The following is a 10,250-nucleotide window of genomic DNA, read 5'->3' as shown; positions in this document are numbered from 1 at the left end:
GTGACCTACTTTGTAATACATATGATGCAGTGACCTATACTTCATGACACATAAATCAGTGACCTACTTTGTAATACATATTTTGCAGTGACCTACTTCATGACACATATAAAACAGTGACCTACTTTGTAATACATATGATGCAGTGACCTACTTCATGACACATATAAATCAGTGAACTACTCTGTAATACATATGATGCAGTGACCTACAATGTGACACTCTGAAGTATAGTGATGAGACAAGAAATAAAACTCAGTGTGCTCGTAAGATATTGAAATTAAAAATCTGCTTCTGGAAAAGGAATATTACAATGATTGAAAACTTTGAATAAGATTTGAAGAAACTTCTTTGTTGAGACATGTCTTCAAACTGATAAGATAACAGGTAAGTTGTCTCCCAACTTCAATCTTAAAGAATAATGAAAGAAAAGTTCTAAATTATTAATTATATATTAAAATCAAATCTAACATGATGATCTCCAGATCAAATTTTCTAATATCTGTAGGATATATGTCCTCTCGTTATACTGTATAGAACTGAACTTCTCTAGCTACGATGTTGAGGATGCATCACATGTAATTTATAAACATCTTATTCAAACATTCAAGACAATATGAAAAATTAGCTGTCGGTAAAATTGTTAATTATGAATTTTAAGGACAAAAGTGCAGAAGTGTTAGGTGAAAGGAAGAGCATCAACACAAAATTACATCGTTTCTATTAGTTCTAATACAATGTTAGCTACTTGTTAAAACAAATCAAAACATTAACCACTCAGTAACACCTGAAGTCATAGTACCACCGCCTCTCACGTAACTAATCACCATCAATAATGGTAGCAATTTGGTGAAATATATTAGCTATATATATACAGATATAGGATTATATATGCCTAGGTCACAACTATTTATATATGCATGTGACCCTAGGTCATGGCTATATTATACATGCATGTGACCCTCGGTCACAGTCATATTAATACCGACCTGTGAGTTATCTGAGGGCTGGTTTTGCTGATTCCACAAGCTACGCATTATTGGGCTTTCTAGCCCGTGCTGTGGTTGACCCGGCTGTAAAATAGGTCAAGCATATATCTAAAGCTCGAGTTAATAAAGCCAGCCAGGTAATTATACAAATTCCAAGTGAGGTACGCCCCGGAATGTGTGAGTATATACAGGTATAAGCTAGACAGCCAATCACTATCAGTAATTTGAAATTAAAAGATGATATTGATTTGATTGGCCGGACCCTATACAGACTTTCACCAAAATTAGTGACAGTTCATTCTCCATGCAGAACCATTTTTTTTTTTTTTTGTTATAGACATTTTCAAACTTGCATGCATTCAGTAATTAAATGATTTTTAAGCTCATCATATCAGCCAAAAGAAGCAAATTATATATCAGTAATGTCAATGTGTTATAAATCAGTAATCATCATCAGATTTAGTACAAACTTTATCTCAAAATTAACTTTAAAAGTTCAACAAGTAAAGAATGTCCCTCAAACTAATTATATAACTCAACAAAAATTATATATCAGACTATACAAAGTATCAAGTGGAAATTCACTCGGTATTCGACTGTCTATATATATATCTAGTTAAGCCTAGTTTATGTAATTTTGAATCTGATTGTAAATTAAATAATTCATGGAGACAGAACTGCAGAGACCTAAATCATCAGTAATTACTAGCCCCTCTACAAATCTATACACCAAACTAGCAATCACTACAATTAACAATCTACTGTGAGTCCACAGCAATTCAACATGTGTGGGGAAAAAAACCATCTAATTATCAAAATTAAAAACTTTTAATTAATTCAAGTTAGTTGTAAAGGCAATTATCACCTCACATTTTATGTAAAACGTGTTTTGTGCTGTAGGCAAATTGGGGGACAAGGGTCAAGCCATGGGGTAGCAAGGGTGTCTGGTGACCTCACTGAGGTCAAGGGGTGAGGTCAAGGTCATTTGGGCGGGAAAGGATGGGAAGATAAAGAAGACATGTTAAGTCATCATAATACATCATTGTTTACAGGGAAGCAGGTCTACATTTTGATACAATGTCATTACACTATAGACATGGTATATATCTATGATATATTTAGCAAAGGTCAGCTATATTGATTTTATGTAGATATATATTTCAGCAGAGAATTATATAGCTATAAATTTTGATAAACTTTGTATTACTGGAGTATATTTCAAAAATAAATGAAAAAGAATATTAAAAAAAAGAGAACAAATGCTAGATTAAACTGCAACAATATTCAAACAAGGCATCTATCAGCATCTTCCACATAATCTACCCTTATCATTTCATATTCTCTCCCGAGGATCTTTTTATTAATTTTCAACTTAATACCATTTTGTTATTCCCCAATCCTCCCATCACCATAATTTAGACTAGACCCTATCTAACCTTTAGCCTCTAATACATTAATATTAATAGCACTCATAGCCAAACAACATCTGAAATCCTAACCAGCAAGCAGTTATATTATAAGTATTTTCCAATCGCCCTTTAAACATATTATCCAATCAGAAAACAGCATTTTAATCACATGACCAACCTGTGACACATCCTTTTCCCTGACGATGGTTTGTAGTCGGGTTTTCAGGTCTATATTGGTTTCATGCATTTTCGCCATTTCTTTTTGTGTGTTTTCTAGTTGTTCCTTTAGTGAATCCACCTGTGGATGGAAACCATCTAGGCCCTCACGCTAATTGGCTTAATTGATAAATTTAATTCACGGTAACCTTTCACCCCAAATTTTCTAATTGATCTGCTACCAACAAAATAAAATGATAAAATAAATCGGCCAAAACAAAAAGTAATTTCTAAAATTAATATTTCATCCCTATTACATTATAAATGTTAACTTCTCAACTTTCCTAAATCTCGTACTGTTTTTTGGGTTTTTTTTTCAATTCCTGAAATATATGCACTACAACATTTTAATACTAGAAATTATTGAAACCCTCAAGTCAGTTCAAACAAAATTTTAAAAACGATGTTCTAACTTGTGATGTTTACCAAATATTGTCTAGAAAATAGTGCAAGAGTGACTAAATGTACATCAAAATCTGCATATGCACAGCAAAGTGATTTGCATGCTATTTAAATTGCAAAAAAGTCACAGCTAACTTATTTTGACAACCAATGGCCTGTCAAAATTATCTTTAAATGCATATGTAAAATTAACATAATTAGTTAATAAAATCAGATATTTTATTTCCATCATTAGCTAAACACAATGACACTGATTGATTTAGTATAGCAACTTTCTTTCATGACTTTTGTGGTTTTCATAACAAAACAATTCAGCAAAGATTGAAATTAAAATTGAATGCAAACCCTAATCTATATAAATGATGTAGATATCACATTCAAAGACTTAAAACTTTCACGAATGTACTTTGATCACGAAAAATGCAAAAATTAATTGTAAGTGAAAGAATTTTTTCTTTTTCAAAAAGTCACGTGTTTGATCTGACTGGAGGTAAGAGTAATAACATATTTCAGTAAATTATACATTTTCTGTAGGATTAGTAAAAATATGGTTTCTTGATTTTCTCTTTATCATTCTGTCCTTGCTTGTTACCTCCCTTGAAGTTAGGTATTAGTTGTGATGTTGCAAGGGAAATTCACATCATTTTCTCGGAAAAGTATATAACGCTCGCAAACACCTGACATCACAATCAAAACCTACTCACATGGGCAGATAACTCTATTATATGCAAATACAGAATATCAGTTAAAAGTTCACTAAAACTTGCTACCTTGAAGTTTTGTTTTCACTTGTTAACATAATTAACAGATTAGCTTCCTAGAAGTTCATAATAATGGAATGGTAATTAATTAATGGTTAGCGGGATTAACTAAATAAAAGTAAATTAAAAGAGAAAGATAATAATAACATAAATGCATGCATCTAATTCAAACGATAAAATAGAAAATGAAGCTTGTTGTAGTTCAGCAATCTATCGGATAATATTTTAATCAATTTGTTGTTTATATTATTTTTCATCGATATTTGTAATATTTTATCAATACTTTTTCGTCAATAATTTAATTCAGAAAAGAATCGTCATTGAAATAAAATGACTGTAGATTAACATTGGTAATAAAGTTTGCATATTTCTTCACAAACGTCTACTGAACAACAAGCTTGAGTTGGAGGAGAAATACTTGCAAACCTCCAAGATACAAGAGAACTCTTGTGATATTGAAAACAATAAAGTAGAGAGATTTTTGTACCTCCGTTTCTAAAAGTTCCACCAGCATACCGTCGCCACCAGCTGAAGAATCACCAGTGGAAGCAGGTGTATCCTCGGATATTGTAAAGTGATTATCTGATTCCGTGTAACTTTCCTGTGAGGGAATCAAATAAGTAATATCATGTTAGAATGCAAAAACAAACATGTTGCATAGGTAATATTCATTAATTGTTATTTTCATGCTTAATTATATTTGTTGCCTACCAGTTTTTACAGAGGGCCAGACATCTGATTGTATCATGTATAATGCATAAGGTATTATAAGATTTTCAGTTCCACCAAAAATGATAAGCTCCTTTATATTGTACAGACCAATATGTACATGAATTATGTATATAAAATGTTTCTCCCATTTACAACTTTGTTTCTCAAAAATAGTCAAACAAATTACAGCAAACTTGACAACAACATTTTAATTAGACTATATCTTGAGTTATTTCCCTTTGCCTGTAACACCAATCAATTCAGATAATTCTGAGTATACGAACTTTCATGATATCCTAAAAGTCTAATGGATTTCAGTATTTACCCCTGATAAATGTTGATGAAGGTCCATCACTTGTAAGCTAACTGTTTCCTCCTCAGCAGCAGCAGACAACCCGTAACCTTCGTCATCAGACGCCTGTTGTGGTGGTGTCTGAACCTTTCCCCCTTTACTACTGCGTGACTTTTCTTTCACTCGAGCACTCGGTGATTTTGCCCGTCTTGATTTTTCATCTTCCTCTTTCTTACTTTCACTGCTGACAGCCCGCCGTGAGTTAAAGTCTTCCCCTGCCACTGAGGCAGACGGTACAGATGAGGGGAGGGGAGAACCATCACTGCCTTCTACGTACCTATTCATTGGTTCTGTCCTACTAGATGTTAAAGATGATGATGGCTCAGGTGAAAACTTAGAACTACTTAGTAAATTCTTATTGGCTGAATCTACTTGATCACCCTGACCCACGAGGGAGTTTTTCTCCGGGGGAGTGTTTCCTCCACTCACCACACCTACAATGGTCGGAGGTTGCGAAATACGAGACAAAGGGGGAGATAAATCCTTCACAGAAAATTTCACATTTCCAGGACTGACATCGGAATAATGTCGCCTCATGTTTTTTGTCGTAGCACGTTTATGAATTTCTTTGGGACTTTCTGATGATGATCGACTGTCTATTGACCCACTTAATCGACTACTGTCGGCTGAAGCACTAAGGTCAAGGTCGTCCACAGTACGAGGTGAGGAGTCGGCAGAGTTTGATAAGAGAGAAGAGGTAGATTTAGTGCCGGTTTGTAAGTCCATTACAAGACGTATTGCTTTTAACCAATTGTTTCTAATCCCAGAGGTCATAGCAGCCAGGACATATTCCCCATTGCGTGACTGAAAAAAGAAAGGAAACATTAAATCAAAATAATATTAGGCCAGAAAAACTAAAAGAGTGAAACAGTGATCTTCTCTGCCTTGATATGCATGTAGAGAAATATCTTCATTGGGTATACATTTTCTGCCAATAATATATAGCTTTAAAAAATTTGATAAACTAATTCTTTCTGTTAATTAGATAAACTAATTCTTTCTGTTAATTAGACGAGTTCTGAATCCAACTTTTTCAAAACTTCATTACAATTATCTGATGTAACAAAATCTTTTATTAGGTACTGTATCATTTGTTTACAGCAGATTGTAATAAACATGTTCCAAGTATGAAGGAATTAAGTTTGAACTTAAGGTTTTTTTTTATATTTTTATCTTTCAAGACTTTGTTAGCAAAATTATGCCCCTTAAATGAACTGGCAGGAGGTTACTTATCAGAAAAGCAATACCCTTCGATTTAGACAGATTTTCATTTTCATCAAAGTAGACATTTCTGCCAAACCAACCTTGATCCGGAAGCCAAAGTTACGACCAATATCCACCTCGGATATGTCGAAACACGTAGAAAGGTCGATACGACCATCTAGAGTATTGCTTTCTTCTGCCTGAGCATCTTTATAATACCGTAAGGAGTTTCCTGTCAGTACAAACCAGTGTTTCTTCCAGTCCTGAAAAAAATATAATAAATATCAATTAACACCATTTTGTCTGCAATTAATGATCAATATTTTTAAAAATTTTAATTCAATAATTAAATAGCTTAATTTGAATTAATTAGAAATGTAATAGATGATGGTAACATCATCAAACAATCAATGGGAGGATCATAGTATGCTATCCACAGACTATTTTGTATTGAATCTATCTTAAACAAAATCATTTTCTCTCAGGACTAATTATTCCTAGCTTTCTCACAGGACTAAGTATTTAGTTACTTGGTAAGTTATTTGCTTTTGTAAGGAATTACAAAGTTTCTCTAACACAAATGATAAAACAATCAACATCTACCCTCTAGAACAGATTACTTCATATACCTAGAACTTTAAATAAGAAATATTTCACTGTTCTACCATGGTATTATTATTGTATGACCAAAGACAGTCTTACCAGACCACTTCGTGTATTGCTACACTGCCTTACCATGGTATTATTACTGTATGACCAAAGACAGTCGTACCAGACCAGTTCGTGTATTGCTACACTGCCTTCCCATGGTATTATTACTGTATGACCAAAGACAGTCGTACCAGACCAGTTCGTGTATTGCTACACTGCCTTCCCATGGTATTATTATTGTATGACCAAAGACAGTCGTACTAGACCAGTTCGTGTATTGCTACACTGCCTTCCCATGGTATTATTATTGTATGACCAAAGACAGTCGTACCAGACCAGTTCGTGTATTGCTACACTGCCTTCCCATGGTATTATTATTGTATGACCAAAGACCATCGTACCAGACCAGTTCGTGTATTGCTACACTGCCTTCCCATGGTATTATTATTGTATGACCAAAGACAGTCGTACCAGACCAGTTCGTGTATTGCTACACTGCCTTCCCATGGTATTATTACTGTATGACCAAAGACAGTCGTACCAGACCAGTTCGTGTATTGCTACACTGCCTTCCCATGGTATTATTATTGTATGACCAAAGACAGTCGTACCAGACCAGTTCGTGTATTGCTACACTGCCTTCCCATGGTATTATTATTGTATGACCAAAGACAGTCGTATCAGACCAGTTCGTGTATTGCTACACTGCCTTCCCATGGTATTATTACTGTATGACCAAAGACAGTCGTACCAGACCAGTTCGTGTATTGCTACACTGCCTTCCCATGGTATTATTATTGTATGACCAAAGACCATCGTACCAGACCAGTTCGTGTATTGCTACACTGCCTTCCCATGGTATTATCATTGTATGACCAAAGACAGTCGTACCAGACCAGTTCGTGTATTGCTACACTGCCTTACCATGGTATTATTATTGTATGACCAAAGACCATCGTACCAGACCAGTTCGTGTATTGCTACACTGCCTTCCCATGGTATTATTACTGTATGACCAAAGACAGTCGTACCAGACCAGTTCGTGTATTGCTACACTGCCTTCCCATGGTATTATTACTGTATGACCAAAGACAGTCGTACCAGACCAGTTCGTGTATTGCTACACTGCCTTCCCATGGTATTATTATTGTATGACCAAAGACCGTCGTACCAGACCAGTTCGTGTATTGCTACACTGCCTTACCTTCTCAGAAGACCCTTGTTTGATTAGCCAGCCTTTCTTCATGTACATCAGATCCTACCAAATAAATTGTGTTGCATTTAATACCAATGACACATAAAGAAGATTAATTCTTCTGAAAAAAATTTATAAACAAATTTTCATCTAACCAAAATTGCTGGTTTGCTTTTTAAATGATTCAACTGACAGACCAATATTTAAATTTTGATAACTTAACACTCAAATTGGTCTTTCAAAGATGATTTTTCCATGAAGTAATCAAACAAATAAATGACAATAAAGTTTGTAAGTGGAGTCTTTACCTCGTACTTATTGGAAGGTGAACCCTGGCTCTGTGGAGAACTGCCAGAAATGGACGGTTGTGACCTACTTCTACTTGCTGCCTGGAACTCTGTGGATTTGGCCATCTACAACACAAACACAGAGAAATTGTGAGCCAATATTTCAAAAATAAATCAAATTGAGCAAAACTAAAAATGTCTATAAAACTCAAAAAGTCTAAAAGATCCTGCTTCCATATGAAATTGGTCACACAACAGGCATGGGTAAACATACCCTCCCTCTGTTTAAGTAGGGTGTAAAAATTGAATTTTCCTCACTGCTAGAAATTCCTTAGATTTCTTTCTTGTTTGAAAGTACCAAATATAGAGTTAGACGATTAAATCCAGTTGTATATCATTTTCTACAAGGTGTATAACAACATAGATATCTAACGTTCCACAGGACTTAGGTTTTAAAGCTAATCCTGACTGGATAGCATATGTCCGAAAGGAGTCTTTTAAAACAGATTATCATGGAAATGCCAAATCCATGGAGATTTACACAACTCACAAACATCTACAGCAGAGAAGGAGGCCTAAAACAAACAAAGCCAAGCTGTACCTAGTGGAATATGATTATCAAATGAATGCACACTAGTTTTGACTCATCCCATACATATCTGTATCATTTTCACCTCAATTCTCCAAAATGCACCTAGATTCAGAACAGAGAATTAAATTTCTCGTTGTAATCAAGGTTTTATGTGTAGGGATGACTGTTAACATACATGTACGATAATAAAGTCAGAGACCTGAGATGACTATAAAGGTACGGACAGATAATGGAGTGTAATGTTACATTTGGTGGCCTGAAATCCCTATTGTGATGGTATGTAACCAGCCATCATGATTCATCACCTCTGGAGAGACAAGGAAACTGGCCATATCACCATGAATTCACCATTCATAGTCAACATCAACTACGTCATCCTGATAACATGTTAACTCAAAGTAAGGCATGTTTCACATGATTTTACAGCCAAGGACTTTAGGATTAGACAAGTAAGGGTTATCTCGCAGCACATCTACACTGGACAACATACAGTACAGTAAGGCTGCCAAACCATATAAAGCAGCTATATAGGCTGCATGCCTTTACTAAGAACACATCTCCAACAGCACAGACCAGTTCATTTCTCCCATTCCACAACAAGCTTGAGGATGCTACTCAACAGATATTCCAGTTGTTTTTCAAAAGTTTCATAGTCAACGCTCTAATGATCTTTAAGGTACTCTGTTTTGAGAAAAAATCATGCAAAATTAGTTAAAAGAGAAAACAAGCCCTATACCAGAAAGTCAATCACCCAGTATTAATTGCAGTGAGAATGCGAGCTCAAAGTATCCACAGTTTATTGTTAACAAAATTCATGATGAAAACAGTGGTTTGTGTTTGTACTGAATTCATATTTGAATTTGGCACTAGAGAACCTGTTCAGATTTATTTCTGGTAAAATATTTACTTTGCAGCCATAAAACTGCACTGAACAAACTCTATCTTGCATAGTTCATTCTTCTTCATTGATTTATGTATCAAATCAAACAAAGTATACACACTTGTGTAAACATTTGGACACCTATAGGTATGACCCCTGTCAGTATTGTAACTTTAATTTACACCCTGGCCATTGTGTATTTTAACACACACTGTGACATATTCCAAATCCCAGGTACAAGGACACCTGTACATATCTATAACAACATTGACGGAAACTCGTTAAGATACAGGTGCACACAAATAGTGCACTGACCCTTACTAAATAACAACATTTCTTACGTCATTATTTTAATGTTATTTCTTCTTAAATCAATATAAGACAATTTTATGAGGAGGATTGATAAGACAAGCCCTAAATCAAACTCCTCAATTTTCAAAGATTTTATGTATGCTATATATGTGTATATAGGAAATAACACATAGTAAGACCAAACAACAAATATTTTATAACTTGTGTTAAAAGCCTCATTTATATAACATTAAATCCAGTATAATTGAGATACCTGTAGCAGCTGTCAAACAACACACCTATTTTCCTTT

At 34.6% G+C, this 10,250-nt stretch overlaps 1 protein-coding gene across 11 annotated transcripts in view; it reads right to left on the bottom strand.

The window, feature by feature from the left end:
• Positions 1-10,250, bottom strand: part of LOC138323842 (uncharacterized) — a 72,616-nt gene that overhangs the window by 11,167 nt on the left and 51,199 nt on the right. For 8 of the 11 annotated variants that reach the window (XM_069268722.1, XM_069268725.1, XM_069268728.1 and 5 more), the window contains 7 exons: positions 8,198-8,302; positions 7,899-7,952; positions 6,145-6,306; positions 4,814-5,644; positions 4,265-4,378; positions 2,577-2,696; positions 990-1,073 (listed from right to left, as the gene is read on the bottom strand). In XM_069268722.1, the coding sequence (XP_069124823.1) occupies positions 990-1,073; positions 2,577-2,696; positions 4,265-4,378; positions 4,814-5,644; positions 6,145-6,306; positions 7,899-7,952; positions 8,198-8,302 (1,470 nt within the window). Of the gene's footprint in view, positions 1-989; positions 1,074-2,576; positions 2,697-4,264; positions 4,379-4,813; positions 5,645-6,144; positions 6,307-7,898; positions 7,953-8,197; positions 8,303-8,726; positions 8,748-10,250 lie in introns of those variants that run through there. The other 3 variants (XM_069268730.1, XM_069268723.1, XM_069268727.1) reach the window with 3 other exon arrangements.

The sequence above is a fragment of the Argopecten irradians genome, chromosome 5 (assembly GCF_041381155.1).
Source record: "Argopecten irradians isolate NY chromosome 5, Ai_NY, whole genome shotgun sequence".
In the NCBI taxonomy this organism is placed as follows: domain Eukaryota; kingdom Metazoa; phylum Mollusca; class Bivalvia; order Pectinida; family Pectinidae; genus Argopecten; species Argopecten irradians.
This window is presented reverse-complemented; position numbering and strand designations above follow the sequence as displayed.